Below are 21,339 nucleotides of genomic sequence, written 5' to 3'. Positions count from 1 at the left end.
GTTAAAGGAAAATAGAAAACAAGAATGTAAAAGTCAGTCCAAAGAAAGCACAAAAGGGTAACTAAGCAGAGGAAACAGGACAAACGGAAAGCACCTGCGATGATCGAAATGGATGCGATGTGAGGATGCCCATTACAAACGTGAACAGACTACACTGTCCAGTTCAATAAAAAATACTGTCAAACGGCCTAAACCCAACTTCATGTCATTTACATGAGACAGTTAAGTTCAAGGTCAGGGAGGGACTGAGAGTCAAAGGAAGGAAAAGAGGAAGCCAGGAAAATAGCAAAACAACAAGGCTGGAGTGGCCGTGTAACTTTCAGGGGCCCCACACAGCGGGCGTTATCAGAAACACAGAGAATCCCTATGAAATAATAAGAAATTTACTCCACCAGGAAGATATCACAACTACAAACTTGGGTAAACCTAAAGCACAGGTTCAAAATATATAGAGGGAAAATTTACTTATCCACGAGGAATAATTCACAAACCTGCTATGATGGTAGAAGATTGTTAACACATCTCAACTAGGGTCGATAAAGTTGAACAAAATTAGCAATCATATAAAAATATTTGATCTTCTGGGACACATACAGAATACTGCCCCCGGCAACTGGAGATGACACAACACTTTCAGGTACACTGGGGAGATGTAGGAAAGTTGATAAAAAAAAAAAAGTTGATCATGTGTTCAGACATAAAGCTAGTCTGAACAAACTTTGATGACTGGAATAATACAAAGGGCATTCTCCGACAGCAATCAATGACATTAAATAAATGACATAAAAACTCCATTTTACCTTTGGGTCTTAAAAAAATAAACACTTCTAAGCCATCAGAAGTCACATAGGAAATCAAAATGGAAATTAGAGATTCATGAGAAGCGCACACACAGCTACAGTCAAAGCCATGCTTAGAGGGAGACAGACTAATTGCTTACATGAGAAGGTGGAGCTTAACTCAGAAGTTAGAGGAGGAAAGCAAACAAAATAAACCCAAAATGGAAAGAAAATAAAAATAACACCAAGCATTAGAGATAAAACACACAATAGAAGCTCCGCTGAGCCCAAGTTTGCCTCTTTTCAAATATTAAAAAATACAAACTGACAAGATTAATCAAGAAGAGAGAAAAACAAAAATGATACCATCCTGTCAGTCAATGCAGGAAAAGCATTTCACAAGATCCAATACCCCTTCCTGACAAGAAAACACTCACAAAAACAGGAATAGAGCTTGTTCAACCTAATAAAGCCCATCTATGAAAAACCCATAGCTAACTTCTTGGCGGGAAATGAAAAGCTTTCTCCTTTAGATTAGGAATGAGACAAGGAGGTCTGCTCTTACCACTTCTATTCAGTATCGCAGTGGGGGTCTAGCTAGGTCAGCGGGATAAGGAAAAAAAATAAAAGGCATCAAGACTGGGCAGGAAAAAGCAGAACTATTTGCAGATGACATGATCTTGCATTAGGAAATCTTAAAGGATTCACTAAAAACAACTATTAGAACTATTGTAATAAATGAGTTCGGCAAGGTTGCAGGATGTAAGAGCAATATAAAAAACTCAGTTTTATGTCTACATACAAGCAATGAACAATGTGAAAATTAAGTTAAGGAAACATTTTCATTTACAACAGCATGAAAAACAATCAAATACTTAGGAGTAAATTTAACAAATTAATTTAATGGTGCAATACCTGTATACTGAAAACTACAAAACATTGACAGAAAGAAATTAAAGAAGCCCTTGGTAAATGCAAAGACAACCCATGTTCACGGGTTAGAAGACTTAATATTGTTAAGAATGGTAATGCTCCCCAAATTAATCAACAGATTCAATGCAATCCTATCAAAATCTTAGCTGCCTTTTTTTTTTGGCAGAAACTGACAAGTGATCCTTAAATTCGTTTGGAAATGCGAGGGACCCTGAAAAGACAAAACAATCCGGAAAAAGAAGAACAAAGCTGAAAGTCTCACATTTGCCAAAAATTACTACAAAGCTACATAATCAAGACAATGTGGTACTGGCATAAGAAGAGACGAATAGATCAATGGACGAGAACGTAGAATCCAGAAATCGGCCCTGGCATTTACAGTCAGCTGATTTTCAATAAAGGTGCCGAGGCAGCCCAATGAAGGATAGCCCTTCAACATATGGTGCTGGAACTCCTTGACACTCACATATAAAAGAAGAGAATAAAGTTGGACTCCTTTCTCACTCCACATGCAATAATTAACTCAAAATGGACCAAAGACCTAAATGAAAGAGATTAGATTTCTCTTAGAAGAAAATATAGGAGTAAACTCTCATGACCTTGGATTAGCCAAAGGTTTCTTAGATGTGACACCACAGGCATAAGGAACAACAGGAAAATAGATAAGATCAAAATTTAAAATTTTTATGCTTCAAAGGACACCACCAATAAAGTGGAAAAAAACAACACATACAATGGGAGAAAATATTTGCAAGTCATATATCTGATAAGGGACTTGTATCCAGAATATTAAAGAACTTTTGTAACTCAATAATAAACAGACAAAAATGACCCAGTTTAAAAATGAGTAAATGATGTGAATAGACGTTTCTTCAAAGAAGATATACAAATGGCCAATAAATACATGAAAAGATGCTTAATGCCACTAATCATTAGGGAAAAGCAAATCAAAGCCACAATGAGATACCACCTCATACTCATCAGAATGGCCACTATATATTTAAAAACAAAAAGGAAAACAAGTTTTGGTGAGGTTGTGGAGAAATTGGAACCCTTTTGAATTGTCTGTGGAAATGTAAAATGGTACAGCCACTGTGTACCAAGCAGTATGGTGGTTCCTGAAAACAGAATTACCAAATAATCCAGCAATTCCCTTCTGGGTATACAGGGTCTCAGAATTATTTGTACCCTCTGTTCACAGCAGAACTATTCACACCTGCTGAAAGAGGCAATTCAGTAGCAAGCCAGTGTTCACCAGTGAAGGGATGGGTAAGCAAAATGTGGTGTATGCATACAATGGAGTATTATCCAGCCTTACAAAGAAAGTAAATTCTGACATATGTGCTACAAAATGAATGAGCCTTGAGGACATTATACTAAGTGAAATAAGCCAGTTACAAAAGGGCAGATACTGCATGGTTCCACTCATGTGAGGTACTGTAGTGGTCAAACTCCCAAAGACAGAAAGGAGAAGTGTAGTCGGCTGAAGCCGGGGGAGTGGAGAACGGGGAGTGTTGTTCAATAGACATCGAACGTCAGTTTTACAGCACAAAAGAATGCAGAGGTGCATGGTGGTGACAGTTGCACAACAATGTGAGTGTATTTAATACCACTGAACTGTGCGCTTATAAATGTTTAAGGTGGTAAATTACATGCTAAGTATATTTTACAACAGAAGAAGGTAAGCATAGAGTTTCCACGTGACCCAAGAGTTCCACTCCTAGGGCTGTACCTAACAGAACGGAAAGAATGTCCACATAAAAACTTGTACACAAATGTTCACAGCAGCATTACTCATCATAGACAAAAAATAGAGTCAACTCATGTGTCCACCAACTTATGAATGAATAAAAAACTGCGGTATATCCATATAGTGGGATATTGGTCAACCATAAACAATGAATGAAGTACTAATACAAGCTACAGCACAGGTGGGCCTTGAAACATTTTGCTAAGTGAGCAACATTTTGCTAAAAAGCCTTCACAAAAGGTCACCTATGGTATGATCCCATTTATAGGAAATATCCAAAATAGGCAAATCTGTAGAAAGAGAAAGTAAATTAGTGGTTGGCACAGGCCTGGGAGCAGGGAAGGGGTGGGCGGGGTGGGGTGGGATATGTCTGCTAATTGGTATAGAGTTTCTTTCTAAAGTGATGAAAATGTCCTAAAATTGACTGTGGTGATCGTTTTGTGCAGCATACTTCGTGTATGTAAAGATACTAAGACCTCTGGAAGTATGTATACTTTTAAAGGGTGAATTTCATGGTATATGAATTACATCTCAACAAAGCTGTTATATTAAAAAAATCTTTCCACAAAGAAAATTCAGCTGTAGAATTGAGCTGTTCCCTCTACAACTTGATAGGTTGCCAAGCATGTAGACAAGGTAAATGGTAAACCTGAGAGTGGGCAATACGGCGGCCCTGCTCATGTTGCAGAGAAACGCTACCAAACACTCAGAAACGTGTAATTCTAATAGTATAAGTTTCTCCACAGAATAAATAGGCAACACTGCAACTTGTTTGTGGTTGGCATAATCTCAATCCCAAATCCAGGCAATGGCAGTATAAGAAAGAGAAATTACACACCAACTCATTCAATAGATTTAAGGATTCTAAACAAAATATTAGTTAATAGATTCTAGCAATAGATTGAAAAGATATTACAACATGACCAAGTTGTATTTAAATACAAGGTTGGTTTAACATTAGTAATCCATCAATTTAACTCACCACATTAACAACTGAAATGAATCCAATAGGACCACCTCAAAAGATATATTGACAGAAAAAAAGTTCTGTAAAATTCATTCCTAATTAAAGCAAAAAAAAAAAAATCCTAGGAAAGTAGGAATAGGGAGGAATATCCTCAACCTGATAAAGACCATTCACACACACACACACACACACACACAGCTCACATTATATCAAATGATGAAATCTTGAAAGCGTTCCCTCCAATTAAAATTAAGAACGACAACAGGATGCCTGGAATCGAGACCGCCATTGTACTTCAGTCAGCTTCCAGGTGGTTCTGCTGGTGGTGATCTAGGCACCCACCGTAGGAAATTCCAGGCTGGAGAGACCAGCTGCCTGTTGCAACAGCTCCTTTCTTCCGGGTACCCAAGCCCACCTGCCCAACACCACTCCCAACCATGTACTGGCCCCCGCTCCCTTTCTTTCATAATAATCCCACTGTTCTGTTGAACTCTTCTGGGATCTTCGCCATAGCCCTGTGAGACTGGCTTACCAGATACTACTTCCATTTTATAGATAAGGAAACTAAGGCGTAGAGAGTTTGCCCAGGCAGTCTATCTGGAGTTCCCACAGTTAAGCAGCAGAGCTGCAGAGCAAGGCCGGGAAATTCTCTCTTGCAAAGCACCTCAGGGAAGCTCCTGCCTGTGCCCCCGAAAAGGCATCTGGGACAATGTCACGTGCTTCCCTGCAGCTTGCGGGCCAAGGCTGAAGTTAATAAAAGATTCTCAACTTGACACAAAATGCCTTTGTTTCATGTCAAAGTGTCATGCTATGTTCCATATTAACTTGCTATCTGGCTGTTTCTGTATTGTCTCTAAATTAGATCTGTGTAGGAATCAATGCCTATATATTTTTCCCTTCCCTTGGCTGTTTATTCAAATCTTATTTCTATCCTCACCCGAGGACAAGCCTATTGACTTTAGAGAGAGGGAAAGAGAGGGAGACAGAAAGGGAGAGAACATCGATTTGAGAGAGAAACATCGATCCCGTTCGGGGAGCATACAAGCCTCTCCTATGCTCCCTGAATGGGGACCAAACCTGCAATCCTGGCATGTGCCCTGCCTGGGAATCGAACCCATGGCCTTTTGGTTTACAGGATATGCTGCAACTCAGCCACACTGGCCAGGGCCTGTTTGTTCAAATCTTTAATAACTGGCTAACATGTCCAGGCCTGTTTTTAGGCAGGAGGGATACTAAAAATTGGAGGCATATACCTAAGTCCCACCTTCTGAGGGAAGGGAGGAACTGGCCTTTCCTGTGAGTAATCTATCAGCCAGGAATGTGCCAGAATTATGACTCTGATGATGCCAAGAGGTGATGTCTCTCCTTCATTTAATCCTTACCACAATCCTAGGCAGCAGATACTATTCCCCATTTTACAGATGGGGAAACTGAGGTAGGCAGATTAAGTATGTTGCCCAAAGTCATTCTGCAGACTGTTGTGGGACCCACAGAGTCCACCAAAAGTAAGCCTAACATTTGCCTAAAGTCTCCTATTTTAAATATTTATGCAACTTGTGCATTTTTCTCCTTAATATACTTGCACCTGTTTTAATAACAAAAAATGCCTTTTCCCTCTTCCCCACCAAATCCTCCTATAAAACCACCCTCCAGGTGGGTGGAGCCACTTTGCTTTCTCACTGGCAGCAGGAACCTTGGGCGTGATGCTGGGAAGTCCAATAGTGGATGTGGGTGCCCAGGGAAGGTTTTGATGTTGGTTTCTCCACCTCTGACTAGTGCCATTTTACTAAAAAGGATATTGTCATCTCCATCATTTACAAAAACTGGGCAGAGAAGATGTGTTCATCTTCAGCCTTCTGAGGTTTTCAGGTCCTCACCTTTGGAATTCCAGCAGGTTAGCAAAAATACCCATTGAGATCACTTTCTCTTCTTTCCCACATATAGTCTGAACCTGACCTTGACTAAAACACCCAGGAAGATATCTGAGCAGGTGCCCATGATCCCCACCCCAAGAGTTCCCACACCTGCCCTGAGGTTTCCCATCTCCGTCTTTGCTCACACTGCTCCTTCTACCTGGAAGGCTCTCCCCACCTCCCAATTCTATGCACCCTCACAACCCATCTTAAATGTGGCCCTCTCCATTGGACCATCCCCCATCCCTTCCTCCACCCTGATGCATGTGCCCCAATCCCTCCTCTGAACCTATTTCTCCTTCTCTTGGGACACACCTTGACCCACTTTGTAATGGAAGTGCTTGTGCAAAGGCAGGATTTGTATGTGATTATTCTCTGAGCCCTGCATGGAGTAACACGTTGAAAATAGTAGACAGTCAATACAAATTTCATGAGCAAATGGATCGAAGAATCACTGTGGAGAGCAGGACCAATAAAATGGCATTTGTCTGGTCAAGACAGAATAACGTATGTAAAACAAGACAGCGTTGCTCATGTCAACCAAGATGGCTGCCAGTCAGCATGACACTTTGGTTCAAGAGAGAAACTACCTAAGTCATGCCAGCCACCCTGTCAAATGCCTCCCAGGACTATATACCCAAAACATCTACACACAGACGTGTCTGCAGAGAGGGCACACCTACTGATAGGCTCCTGGGGGACTCTTGGCTCTGAGCCTCAGAATTTCCTGGTTCCTTTGAGTGCCAAATTTTCAGGTAAAATTGGACTTCACACCACCGCAGAGACAGCTGAGCCCCATGCACCGAGGTGCTGCCCCATGCCATACTGGTCTCCTGACTGCCATGCTGTGGAGACTCTGCCCTGAAGAATGGAGGACTTCATCTGTCCCGCTGCCAGACAGGCTCCAGAGATTCCGCCTTGTACGACACTGATGGCTCCCCCTGCCTACCGTGCTGTCTCCCAGACCCACAGACTGAGGCTCGGGTTCATTATCCTCCAATCCTCTTGTGTACTGTTATTGCTACTAGCATCTAAGTTGTTGTTATTATTGTTATTATTATTAGGTTAATATGGATTTGAATTGAACCTGTATGAATAAAGACTGAGTGGATCTGCATTAATAAAAGCCGAGTGAATAGCATAGTCACCTGTGTTGGCTCCCTGTTATTTCTCGGTGCTGGTATCACCTATAGGACTAATGGTCATACAGGCAGCTCACGCTTTTGGTTCTTAAGGCCCAGACCAGACGACCCAAGCAGGAATGGAAGGCTGGCTTATAGGAAAGGCCAAATCACAAAATGCTCGCGACCATCACCCTGTCTTCCCACTAATCACAGCCCCATACTCAGTGGGTAGAATCAACCCTGAAACGCATGCATCAGGAAGGCGAGTTTCCAGCCCCGCGAGACCCGAGGCAGGTGCTCTGCTCAGCAGTCTGGGAGCCCAGGCTCATTTTGAATTTGTCTGTCACCTGCTGCATTCCTCATCTCTTCCTACCAAACAGCTCTGCATCATGCCTGGTTTCTCCTAAATGTCATCTTGCTGGAATCACCTCACTTCCCTGGCTTTTAGGAAGAACACCTGACAGTGTACTTCCTCTTTATTTTCCATTCACGCTGCAGAGGAGTGTTGTAAGTACTTGGTAGCCAACTGAATGCAAAGGAGCTCTTCCTCCCTCTGGGACACCCTCCAGTTGAAACGCCCCACCCCACAATAACACTTCTCCAGTCAAAACGCAAGGAAACTGGACGCTGAAACAAGGGTATCATGAAATGATGTTCTCTTTGCAAGGGAAGGAGGGCTTGCACCAGTTGGCCAGAGCACAGCTCACAAGAAGACCAGCTTCACCTAAGACGTATTTAAAGTGCAGACTGCCAGTGAGTTTCAGGCATTCTGGGATGACTTTCCTTGAGTGCCCAGGCCCAGGAGACCAGGGGCAGAGCCCGGGCTTACTCAAGAACCCTGCTCATCACCTTAACCCCTGCCCGGCCTGGGCCTCCTGCACGAGATGGGAGATAACACCAAAGCACGTCCTGGGGTGTCCTCACCTCTAGACTAAGTTCAAGTACCCATGGGAGGGCCCTCAAAACAAAGCTCTTCCCAGTTAGGTGGTGATGGCATCATCGCTTCAGCTTGAACCTGTAGTCTCAATGCATTTACTTCAGGATAAAATACAGATGTCACAGGGAAGGGTTATATTGTAAACAGTTTCAGAAGTATTTCCATCCCAGAGTTGGTGTAGGTGGGAGAATAGGAAGCTTTCATCCCCCAAGGAGTCTGGGGGGAACTCCTTGAAGACAGCAGACTGGCTGAAGACAGTGCAGTCAGTCACCCTGCGGGAGAGGCCATATCCTTGTCACCACCTGGAGCTCAGCCACTGGAGTGAGAGCACCTACCTGGGGCATCTGGTCAATGCTGAACACCCTGGGGAGCTTCAGGCTCAGCATCTTGAAGCTCTGTTGGGGAGGCAGGTGGGTGGCAGCCACTCCCTGTCACCAGTCTTCACTCAAAGCTCTGACATGGCCTGGTGAGGCTCTGGCCAGCCGGTGCCGGGGCTGCTTCCCTGGAAGAGGACAGAGTGAAGAAGTCCAGTCAGTCTCAGCCAAACTCCAGCTGGATCAAGATGCAGATTGTTTATGGAACATATACTTGCTTGTCACGGCAAAATAATCAGGCTTTCTTAAAAACAACAGCCAAACTATCGGACTGCTGAGTCACTCCAAGAGTTCTGGAGGGAAGTGGTTAAATCATAACACGGGCCATCATTAAATTGTAGAGCCGGAGAGGACCGCAGAGGTCACCCAATCCCCTCACATTGCACGGGAGGGTCAGAGGGGTGGAGTCACTTCCCCAAGGTTGCACCACGAGGGGAGGGCTGGGCCTGCTCGCTTTCCACTGCACCCTGCGCTGCCCCTGGGCAGGTGGCGTGAGCCCCAGTCTGTGTCCACCTGGTGGGCAGAAGAGGACTGAGAGCTGTGCTCCCAATCACCCAGAAGGAAGCAGCTCTTCCAGAAGCTGCTCAGGGCATGGTTGCCCTGAGATACACAAAAGAACCAGGCCAGGCAAATCCCACGCACTGGCTGGGGCAGAGCAACTTGGACGAACAAGGTTGTTTAAATGCAGGATTAAGACTGCTTAATAGTTTAATGATTAATGTGAACTAGAGAAACCCAAGGCCTCCGGACAGGCCTAAGAACAGACAAATATAAGCTGGGTTTAGCAAAGAAAGAGCAGAGCTCGGTACGTGCCATAGCCAACACCTCCTTTACCCCCACTATCACTGGGCCAAAATCTGCCGCCTCCTTAGTCCCCCCCCCAGGGGTTCTGTCCCTGCCTCCAAAGGTCTGGAGACCTTGCTGTGCCTCTCCTGCAGCACCAGCCACATCTGCCTGCAGGGCAAGTCACCTGCCTAGGCCTTGTCCCCCCACTGTTGGGAAGGACCCTCCAGGATGCTTGGAAACCCAGGTGGGTACCTGGCTCATCCTGGGTCTTAATCAAATACTTATTTAATTCTGTTAATTAAAGCAATGCTATTCATCCTTTGAATTTCAAGTATGTTTTGGCTTTTGTGATTTGTTTATACTTTTGCTTCTTAGTATAGTTTTTTATGTTCTCTGTATTACCTGGATCTCTGCAGCAAGTTCCAGTATATTTATGTTTCATTGTCATAACTTTGCTTTTTTTCTTAAAAACACTGATGTAAGCATTACTCACAATAGTCAAAAGGTAGAAATAACACATATGTCCAGCAGCAGCAGAATGGATAAACAAAATAACAAATAAATAAAGTGTGTTCTCCACATACAATAAAATATTGTTCAATCTTCAAAAGAGTGAAGTTCTGATGCATGCCATACCATGGATGAAACTTGAACACGCAATGTTACGTGAAATAAGCTAGTCACAAAAGGACAAGGGTGCGATTCCACTTGTATGAGGTACTTAGAACAGGCAAATTCACAGAGACAGAGAGTGATTCTGGGTGGAGGGAAGAACAGGGGAGTTGTCTGCTGGGTCCAGAGTTTCTGTTTGGGGCGATGGAAAGTTCTGAAAATGGGTAGTAGTCACTGGCTTGTACCCTTAAAAATGGTTAAAATGGTAAATTTTATGTTACTACAATAAAAAATTTATGTAATATCTCCAAATTACAGAATAATAAAAAAAAGAATTTTTTAAAGCACATGGACATTTTACCCAGGTTAAAAAACAAAAATTAATACTTTGCAAACGACACTGCTGTGAGTGGGCCACAGCACACCTCGGCTCTCTGGGCTGCCCAGGCCTCAGCTGCCAAGCCAGAAGCACTGCAGATTCCCCTAGTGGCAGGACACGAGGAGAAGGACTGGTGCTGGGGGCTGTCACGTACACTGGGAGAAACACAAACTGCACTGGGACCACGGCTGGGTTGCTACAGACCTTCCCACCCTGGTCCTCTGGTCCTCCCTGGAGTTGACTCAATGTTATGGGCAGGAAAAAGAAAAGAAATGGTCCCTACTCTCACAGCACACACTGCCCCGGTTGGATGGCCAGACTAAACATCTAAAGTGAGCGGTAACAGGACTTCTGGTCAAGATGGCAGGGTAGGTAAATGCTGTGCTCACCTGTTCCTGCAACCACATCAAAATTATAAAATGAACAACCTGGAGAATCATTGGAAGATAAGCTGTACAGAACTCCTCTAACTAAGCACATAAAGAAGCCACATGGAGACTGGATGTCAACGGAATTGGAAAAATAAAATAAGCGAGAGGCAATAAAAGTAGTATATGATTCATCCATTTCTTCAGCCAATGGTCACTGCATTTTTCCCAGGTGGTGAGTCAGACTAAGGGCTACTGTCTAGTTGATAATTCTGGGTGGGCTGCTGCAGCTTGAAGGAAAAGGTGAGAATTCAAAGACTTGGGGGCACCCTTCATACCATTCTATTTTTTTTGTCACATAGGGAAAAAGGATGAATAAGATAGTGTCTGTTCCCCAGAAATGTATAAAGAAAGAAATGAGACAGATAGGAACCAACTAACTAGCACAAGTCACCCTGAAAATGCGGGAGACCCTCGCCAACTCTGCACCAGGCTTGTGCAGGTCACCCTGCCACCTGTGTTATCTTGTGCACACTCCCGCCCTCCAGGAAACAGGCAGAGCAGGTCAGGACCTGGGAACTGGATTCAAGCCATGGGGTTCACAGACCGGTTTGCCATTTCCTTGGCAACCCTGGGCAAGGGACCTAACTCTGCAGGCCTCAGTGTCTCCGTCTGCAGAATGGAAATGACAGCAATGCTTCCTTCACAGGGTTCTCATTATGATTGGAGAGAGAAAAGCCATATAAAGGGCCTGCAAATACTTGCTATTATTATTAATTTTCACTTAGAAAATTGATTTTATATTTTACAGGCAGGAAAAGTGAGGTATCAGAAAGTTAGGGGCTTGCCCAAGATTACACATGCCTGAGGTGCCACATGCCCGAGGTGCCACATGCCCACCTGTGCAAGACAACGAACGTCATTCAAACAGCTATTAATTAAAACCTTGATTATTGTGTCTGTTAATGCAGTGTTTTCCAAACTGCGGGTCACAACCCATCAGTAGATCATAAAACTGATTTAGTGGGTTGTGACAAACATTTAAAAATAGAATAGTATGAAAAATAGTAGAGCAAAATATCAGGGCATTGCCTCGAGAGAAGCTAAGTATTGCTCTGTGATATTCCTGTTTGTTATGCACGTTAAGTTATATGTTTGTTATGTTATATATGCCAACATGTGCGTGCTGGGTTATGACAAAAGGTATTTCTTACCGAAGGCCACAGTCAAAAAAGTTCGAAAAAATGTGCTAATGTCACAGAACACCTGTATTGATTGTGAGGAGCTATGGCTTTTAAAATTTCGTCTAGAGTCACAGACACCATAATGTGTCTATAGAATGTGAGAGACAAGCGCTCCCAGATATCCAGACAGAAGAATGGCTGGACGAGAGCCCCTCCTAATGTTCCCTGGTGTGTTGTAACAAGCACCCTGACCTCCTGAGCTCGGAGAATGTTCTAACAGCGGAATCCCAGCTCCTCAGAAGCCTCTGATGACGGAGGTGTGACAGGAAGGAGGCGCATGGGGCTTGGGACCTACCATAGCCAAGGTCAGGTCTCCCCTGTGCTGTCTCCTGGATATGACCTTGGCTAGGCCGAATAGTTCTCCCTGACTCCTTGTCGTCATCTGTGCAATAAGGATATTGATATCTACCCAGTCAGAGCTGTGGGAAGCTAAAATGAAATAATGGATGTGAATATACTTATTACTACAAATTCTAAATAAATGCCAGTAGTGTTTCCACTACCCCTAGTAGTAGTGCCACTACTATTACTATAAATAACAACACCCTCAGGAGAGGGGACCATCAGCTGCAACAACTCCTAGGATGGGGGTTTGTAACTGAGGTTAATAAAATCATAGGTAAAATTTTGTGTGTGCAGGTATGGGCCCAAGTGCATACATGAACACATTTGCTTGTGTCACTAGTGACAGGGCCATGGCTTTCTATCTCTTTTTTAAAGATTTTATTTATTTATTTTTAGAGAGGGGGAAGGGAGGGAGAAAGAGAGGGAAACATCAATGTGTAGTTGCCTCTTATACACCCATACTGGGGACCTGGGCTGCAACCCAGGCATGTATCAAACCGGTGACCCTTTGGTTCATAGGTTGGCACTCAATCCACTGAGCAACACCAGCCAGGGCAGGGCCATGGCTTTCTAGCACGAGCTAGAAAGGTTCAGAACCACTACGCCCTTCTAGGCCAAGAGTCACTGGGCCAGTTCTAAGTGGTGGGAGACAGGCGGACTCTCTGGGTCGTCTCTACCAGCGGGTGAATGAGGGCAGTGTTCCTTCACAAAAACCTGTTCCTGCACCCACTGCCCCACCCTTGCAACCGGCCCCACTGTCTGGGAGAGGCATGCCCTCAGCGGGTGTGTTCCAGAGGCAGTTGGCTCTGCAGGCTGCACTGGCCTTGCCCTCTGACAGGAATGTCCACACCCAGGGTGACCAGCCTAGCCCCACCCACGGGGAAAATGGGAGTGGTTCTCACTGCAGACCCAGCTCTCCCCTGGGCGGGGCTGGGAAGGCAGGCACGGCAGACCCACAGACACTGCCAGCACCATTACCACAGTGGGCCACCCAGAGTTAGCCAGGCTGGGGGAGCAGCTGCTCCCAGCCCCCTCCCCAAAACTCCCAGGAATCTCCCCATTCTGGCCAGGCTTTAGGCCTGGCCACGAGCCTTGAACTTCTCACTATCCACTCTCCGGCTGCCTTCCAGACCCAGCCCTCCCAGAAAGAGCCCTCTCCGTTCCATCCCCCACTCTCTCCTTTCCCTGAGCACCTCGAGACACAGACTCTGGGCCAACTGGGTTCCCGTCCAGAGATGAATGAGAACAAGTCAGGTTCATGGACTGATGGGGCAACACTGACCAAGGTGGGGTGGGAGCAGAGGGTGATACAGAGGATTCACCCATTACCTCGGTTTTGCTGAAAGGGAAAAAACAGAAATTGGGAGAGAAAGGTGTGAGCTATTCCTGAGGAGGATGAGGCTGGGGCAGGTGTTGCAGGGCAATGCTGGGGAACCAGCCGGGAGAGAGGCAGTGAAGCAGGGATGGCTGCTGGGGAGCAGGGCGCTCATGCTCTCCCTCCCCACCGACTCTCCCAGGAATGACGAGTGGGCGTGAATATGCTCTGACACTTACCCAGTCACAGCACACATTTACTGAATACCTGCTATGTGTCCAAGGCCATGGCAGGATGTGGAGATGGAGAAAGAGGTAAGACGGTTCCAGGAAATTTGCACAAATAATTGACAAAAAGCACATGGGATGAGCAGTTAGAACCTGATGCTCTGGGGCAATGCAGAGGAAGGACATCGCACTAGGGATTCGGGAGAGACTTCTTGAAGAAATGAAACTTGAGCTGAGTCTTGAAGACTAAACAGGAGCATGGCAGCCACAGAGGAGAGAGGGCATTTAAGCTGAGGGGGCAGCATGAGCCAACGCATGGAAGTCAGGAGGGTAGCTAATTCTGGGAGCTGTGGGCATTTCAGTGAGGGCGTGGTGGAGGGTCAGGTGGCTAGGGTGGTTTTGAAGAAGAGCCCATCTGAGGATTCAGGGGGCTGGGGAGTTAGGGTTGGGGATGTCAGGGCGATGACAGGAGAGAGAAGGATAAGGAAAATTCTGAGTGGATGTTGAGCAATTTCAAACCCTGGCTCCATCATTCACTGTGTGCCTCTGGCAGATTTCCTAATCTCTTAAACTTGAATGTCCTTATCAGTTAAATGTGGATAATGAAAGGATCGATGGCTCTTGTGAGGCTGAAAAACTGTGGGATCTATGAGATAACAAGCACTCAATAAATGAGGCTATTATCACCATGGCACCCCGAACCATCTGAATTCTGCATTAGTGCTCCCTCATGTTCCCTCTGCCTTTGGTTGGTAATGCTGCCCGAAAACAGACTGTTCCCCTTTGGCTCTGACCCACCTCCCTGGCTGGAACTGTGACTAATGGGCACTCCACGAGCTGCGGGGCAGGGTTGCCATGGTGACCTTCCAGTTTGGCTTTGGATTCAGTGAGTGACCTGAACCTTTTCTTTGTTCCAGCTATCCCAGCTATTCTAGATATTTACTGCTAGGCAATTTGTGCACATTTCAAAAAGGCTGCACAATATTATTTAGCACGTTGTAGAGAAAAACTGGAAACCATCCACATTTCTGGCAATAGCGAGCTGGCTGGTTAAGTTATGGTACACCCATGCAAAATTGTACTGTGCGGCTATTAAAAATGTTACAGATCTGCGGTTACTGACAGGAAACGGTGTCATGACATGTTGTTAAATGAAACGAGCAGGTTATGGGACAGCATAAATCGTGTAACACCATCTATATAAAACTGTGTTACATTTAACAGCTTGTATTTATGGACAGAAAAGTGTTTGGAAGGATGTTCCCCAAAGGGTGTGCAGTGGCTCTCTCTAGATGGTAACGGTTAGCTCGAGGGATTTGCTTTACCTTCTTCTTTCTACTTTTCTGTAACACCAGTTTGCCCACAATGAGCATGTTGTTGTTATTATTATTTAGCAAATCCACAATAACGAAGGAATCCTCTCTAACCTTCCGCCATTCTTTTTTTTTAAGATTTTATTTATTTATTTTTAGAGAGGGAAAGGGAGGGAGGGAGGGAGGGAGAGAGAGAGAGAGAGAAAGAGAGAGAAACATCAATGTGCGGTTGCTGGGGGTCATGGCCTGCAACCCAGGCATGTACCCTGACTGGGAATCGAACCTGCGACACTTTGGTTTGCAGCCCGCGCTAAATCCACTGAGCTACACCAGCCAGGGACACCTTTGGCCATTCTTACAGAAATTAGCTGTGTGAGCCAAGCCGCAAGTCTATACTGCAAATATTTGCATATCCATTGCAATTAGTGGCATTTCTTCACACACCTACAAGAGAAGTTTGTTTGCCTCTGCCCTGCCTACTGGCCCAGGGGCAACAATGGCCTTGCAGTCCTCCATTTAGGGTAACTGGACCCCAGGTCCCAAAGCCAAATCACTCAAGAATTTTGGAAAAACCAGCACCTTTCCCAAGCCAAAGCCCTAAGGGCACTCCTCCCTCCACCATAACCATGTGAAGGCAGAGGTGGGCAGGAGTGCCTGGCACTGGGAGCCCTGAAGGTCCTCAGTCAGTGAATAGACAGATACTGAGCACTCTCTGTGTGCCAGGACCATGCTAGCCTTGGAGATACGTGGAAATGGGGGCAGACAGAGGCCTGCCCCCTCAGGACTCCTGGCCTAGTACATATAGGGCTTGAGGAAGGACTTAGAAATCCCAGCTCCTCAGAGTTCCTACAAGACCCTGCTCTCCTGACTCAGGGGCACTTTATGCTCCTACAACAAAATGGTTGGGTCCCCTCTGGAAGGTCCCAGAAGGCCCCAGAAGGCCCCGCTCCTTAGCATATCCTCAAGCTTTCCACAGCCCAACCAGCCCCAGCCCCGCCTCCCACCAGCCCTGCCATATGCCCCACCCTCCATCACTGGTCTCTGTCCTTGAACACATCAAGGGCCTGCACACCTCCGTGCTTTTGCACTTGCTGTTTACTTGGGTGAGACGCCTCTTCCTCCACTTTCTCTTCTTGATGAAATTCTACCTGTTCAAGTCAAGTATCACTTGCAAGGGTCTGTATCAGCCCATTTGTGAACTTCACAGTGAATTACCAGTGCCCTGGCTCCCCGCGGGTCACGACTGGCTGAGTCTGTCTGGTTCTCGGATGTGTCCGAGGTGCTCAGCCCGGGGATGGGCGCACTGTTACTGCTGAAGGAATGCGTATTTGCTGAACAACTGAATGATTTGTGCCACCCGCCACACTCTGAACCCTAGAGGCGGGGTCTGGCCCATTTCTCTAGCACCTTCCACCCAGTGGTGGCCATTCACGTGTATTCGTATATTCACAAATCCTGCACTTCAGTGCCAAAATGGTGTATTATGCTTGGTTCAAAATTTTTACAATCTGAAATCTCAAACCAACTATTAAAAATGAATGTACCAGACAACTGTAGAAATCTGAACACTGGCTATTTCATAATAATGAGAAACAATCAGTTCTTAATGTGCGATAATAGCACTACAGCTATGTTTTTTAGAGGGCTCTTTGACCTAGAGAAGTGTGCTGAAGTAGTTACAAAGGAAATGATACGAGGTCTGGGACCTGCTTCAACAGACTCTGCTCCGGAGAAGGGCAGGTGTGAAAAAGATTGGCCGTGGGGTGATGATTGTTGAGGCCAGGCACGGAAGTTTATTATATGAATCTCTCAATGTTTGTACGTATTTTGAAAAGGAGACAATCACACTGTAAAAAAAAAATACCCCTGAAATGTGAAATATGTTGAGAGTGTTCAGACATGGCAGAAGCCAATGCGAAAGCGTGTTGCATGAATAGTTATTACTCTGTTCACAGACTTCCCTAACATCCACATAGTTTTAAAAACTGATACAAGAAATGCTGCCTCAGAGTCTCTGTCTGAACAAGATAAAACTAAAGGACTTAAGGCCAAACTGGAAACACTTTAGAAATGGAAACTGTGGCTCCTGATAAACAAAAGACTGCAGTCCTGATTTTAAAAAAAAAAAAAAAAAAAAAAAAAAGGCCGAAAGGCCTTGTCAGCAGAAAACATTCAAAGATATCTCTCAAATTTCTCTTTTCACCATTCCCCTGCTAGTGTGCAATCAGGAAAGGCTTTTTCTAGAAAACTGATGAGAAAAAACATACTTGTGACATGATGATATTGCCAATGTCCTCTGAATTTAAGATTCTGCTTCAAAAGGGATCAACTAAGATTTCATCTTCCATTTTTCATTACGTAATTTGTGTTCTCCAAGTGTGTAGATTTTAATGTTTTGAATACTTCATTTTTGTTCATCTAATATACACCAGAATTATAGCATCTATTTTAATAAATTTACAGTTACCTGATATTCTAAACTGTTAGACATTTGTGTATTTAAAAATGATTAAATAATCAGTTTTACTGACTTAAACTTTTAAATACTGTTTTTATAAAATATAAAGATTTATTCTAGGACTATGTGATATACAGGGTAAGATGGTCCAGGTTATTTGACTCCAGTGTAACTATTTCTACACATTGTCAGAGCTGGATAGGTGGGTGCTGGGCATCTAGCCTAGGGTCCTTACCTCTGATGCACCTTAGAACCACCTGGGGAACTTTAACACACACTGTATCCTCAGGCCCACTACGGCCCAGGCAAGTCAGGTTCTCCAAAGGTCAGGGAGGGAGCAGGAGCCTAGGGGGCTGTAAGTCACAGCCAGAGTTGAACCTGCTGGGAGTCTGGGCCACCGTGACAGCAGGCCCTACTCAGAGCTGGTCTGCGGCTGGGCCCGAGAACGAGGACTAGGGAGCCTATTTGGTGGTGGTTTGCTGGCCTCTAGGCTGGTCCCTCCCCCCAGGAGGGGAAAAGGTGAAGTCCCTGCCAGGCTGATGGAAGGTGAATGCAGGTCCTGACTGTTAGGGTTCCCCTCCCCCAGCAGGGAAATGTCAGGCTGCTGGGCTAAACATGATCTTATCTCCAACCCCCACCCCAACCCCCACCCCCCTGTCCCAAGCTTTTAACTTGATCAGGAACGTCAAATCTGCGATAAAGCTGTCAGCCTGTGAGAGCCCAGACTGCAGAAGGAGGAAAAGGAGGGACACCCAGTGAAGATGGGGCAGCAGATACCTTCCCATATCCTGGGGAAGCAGGTCTGGAAACCTGGAGGAGGCCAAGCAGTCCCTGAGGACAGACAGAGCCAAGCCCCCCAGATGGCAGCCACAGAGGCCTGCCCCCAATGAGGAAGGGCTGCTCCACCCAGAAAACTTCCAAGTGGAGCCTGGGGTGCTGACCCTTGGGAGGGGGTGAAGTTAGGGGTAGAGACAGGGGCCTGGAAAAGCTCTCCAGCAGTAAGTCCCAAACCCAACCACGCATCCGTATTACTCTGGAGTCTGGCTGCAAACAGACCAAGCAAGGGAACCCATCCCAGGCTTTCTGAATCAGAATCCCCAGGGGCAGCCTGGTCTTCAAGCACTAATGGGGATTCCCACACAAGGCCTGGTTCTGGAACAGCTGCCCTGAGCTTCTGTGACTGTGCACCTTCACGTGGCCTAGAGTCCACTCGGCAGACGAGGCACTCAGTGCCCAAGGCACACAGGAGTACAGGAGCTAGGGACCTGAACCAGCAGGGAGGTGAAAAGCCGTTACATTGGGGGTTGGGGTGGGGGGTTGCAGGGGGATGGGTGCACGATGGGAGCCTAGTAGTGACCCCTGCTGAAGGAGGTGAGTTTTAGATTCATCCCCTCAGTGCTCCTTGCTCAGGTCCCTGGAGAGCAGTAGAAGAAACCATGGTTGCGCTCAAGAGGATCCTATCTTTCTGAGGAGTTGACACAGTTATAAAACTGCCAGGTATCAACAGAAGGGAAAGAGCCTCTCTTTGAGGCCACCTGCCTTCTGGATGGGCCCCCTTGGGTGTTCCATAGGTGCCTTGAGCCTGACACACCCCATCTGAATCCTTATTTGACCCCCTCTTCTTCCAGATGCCCTGCCCCTCATTCTTCGTCTGCCTGGAAAATTCCACTTACCCTTCTGTGTACACCCAAGATCCCACATCTGACTCCAGTGCCCCTCACCCCCCACCACCCCTGGGTCACCGGGAACTCCTACAGCACCCCGCCACACGTCAGGCTGCACATGTGCCCCTGGAGCATGTCTATCCCCCTGCTGGACTGCAGGCTGGCACCTTGCTCATTGTGGGGTCCCAGGGACCAATCAGAATGGCTTACATGCTAGGGAGTGCTCAAAGCCTTGCCCAGTAGCCTGGAGGAGTTCAGAGAAGGGACCCAGCAAGGATGTTGGGGTAGTCAGGGAAGGCTTTTGGAAGAGACAGCACTTGAGGTGGACCCCAAAAGGTGGGACGGACTTGCTTTGGCAGAGAAGAGGGAAAGGTGCCCCCAGGGAGAAGACTTTTAGAGCAGAGGCCCAGAGCAGGGAAGCAGGCTGTCAGTGTGTGAATGAACAGGGAAGCCTACTGGCGCTGAACTTGAACTCAGAGAGACAAGAGAAGGGAGGGGCACAGGGAGCCAGCCAGGACACCGTGCCTCCTGGGGGGGTCTCTCCTCCAGGGCAGGGTGTTCAGGGCCACCTCCCTCTTCTGAGGACTGACATTCCTCAGAGGCTCTCCTTGGCAATCATTAACCCCAAACTTCCCCCCAGCAGAACTAGGGGGATTGATAAGTGATCAAATTGCTGGGTGAGCCATTTCACATAATTATTACCCAAAACACACACCCTGAAGGTGAGGGGGAAATGGTCAGGGCAGAAGGAAGAAGGTCACATGGTCCAGGCAGGGGACCGGCATATGCCCAAACTTTCAGAGTAGAGGACACTTCACAGAAGGACATAAGGCCCAGGTGGGAACAAGGTTGACTGGCAAATGGCCCCACAGCCAACGAGGAGCTCAGACAGGCGGAGCCTCTCCACTACACAGCCATTCCCATCGGGGATGCGTGAGTCTGGGCCCTGGAGGGAGAGGAACCCAGCTTTGAGTCCTGAAGTCTCTCCAGGCCTCACTTTCCTCCGCTGCGAAGTGCAGACGATGGTGTTGATTTGAAATCCCACTTATAGCGCATTTAGTTCATTCCAAGCCCTGTATGGGCATTTTATGCTCCACTGAATTTTCACGAGATGCCTCTGGGTGAGCATGTTTATAATCCCCAGAGTGACTACCTCTCTGGTCTTTTTTGAGCATTAGCAAGAGCCCATGGAGGGCTGGGGGCACAGCAGGTGTTCAACAGGGCACCTGCCCCTATGATGTCAAGAGGAAGGACCCTTCTCAAAACTGCACAGGCTACAAGGTAGACCACAAACTGATTATCCTTCCTCCTCTCTAGGATGGTATTTTTCCTGCTAACCTAATGTCACAAGAAACACATTTCACATTTGAATGCAGCAGTGGATTAAGAGCCCCTGTGGCTGAAATGTGACACAAGGTCATTATTCTAGCATTATTAAGCACAGGCATTTTTAAAGGGCTGAGGCAAATACATTATTCAAAAACCCATGAAGAATGGGAATAATGGGTTCCTCGGGATCATTCCCAAGAATGTGCAGCCAGAGCTTGGGAAGGTGGAAGCAGTAACCCCTGCCTGCCCTTCGTGCGCCTGGGGCTCCAGGCTGGCCTCGCCCCCACTGCCCTGGGGTCCACCCAGAACCCAAGAGGGCTGGCCCCAGAGGCAGTACCATGGGTGGGGTGGGGATTCTAGCCGAAGCTATCTTGGTCCTACCTTCCTGCCCCCCAAAGCCCCAGTGGGCACTGGCTATTGTGGAAAATGATTCACTTTCACCCAGGGAGGGAAAGCCAAGCCTCTATATGAGAAGGAAAAAAAAAAAAAAACATTTTCCTGCTTAAAACACCCCTCCCAAAG

General features: G+C 46.4%; 1 protein-coding gene across 2 annotated transcripts in view; it reads right to left on the bottom strand.

Moving 5' to 3' along the window:
• The window catches only part of PAQR5 (progestin and adipoQ receptor family member 5), a 70,016-nt gene that overhangs the window by 34,150 nt on the left and 14,527 nt on the right, over positions 1 to 21,339 (bottom strand). For both annotated transcript variants that reach the window (XM_036009695.1, XM_028507040.2), the window contains exon 2: positions 8,739 to 8,905. In XM_036009695.1, coding sequence (XP_035865588.1) covers positions 8,739 to 8,789 — 51 coding nt within the window. In that variant the 5' untranslated portion in view covers positions 8,790 to 8,905. The remainder of the gene's footprint in view (positions 1 to 8,738; positions 8,906 to 21,339) is intronic.

This window comes from Phyllostomus discolor, chromosome 1 (assembly GCF_004126475.2).
Source record: "Phyllostomus discolor isolate MPI-MPIP mPhyDis1 chromosome 1, mPhyDis1.pri.v3, whole genome shotgun sequence".
Taxonomy (NCBI): domain Eukaryota; kingdom Metazoa; phylum Chordata; class Mammalia; order Chiroptera; family Phyllostomidae; genus Phyllostomus; species Phyllostomus discolor.
Note: the sequence above shows the minus strand (reverse complement) of the source record. Positions and strands in the feature narration are given on the sequence as shown.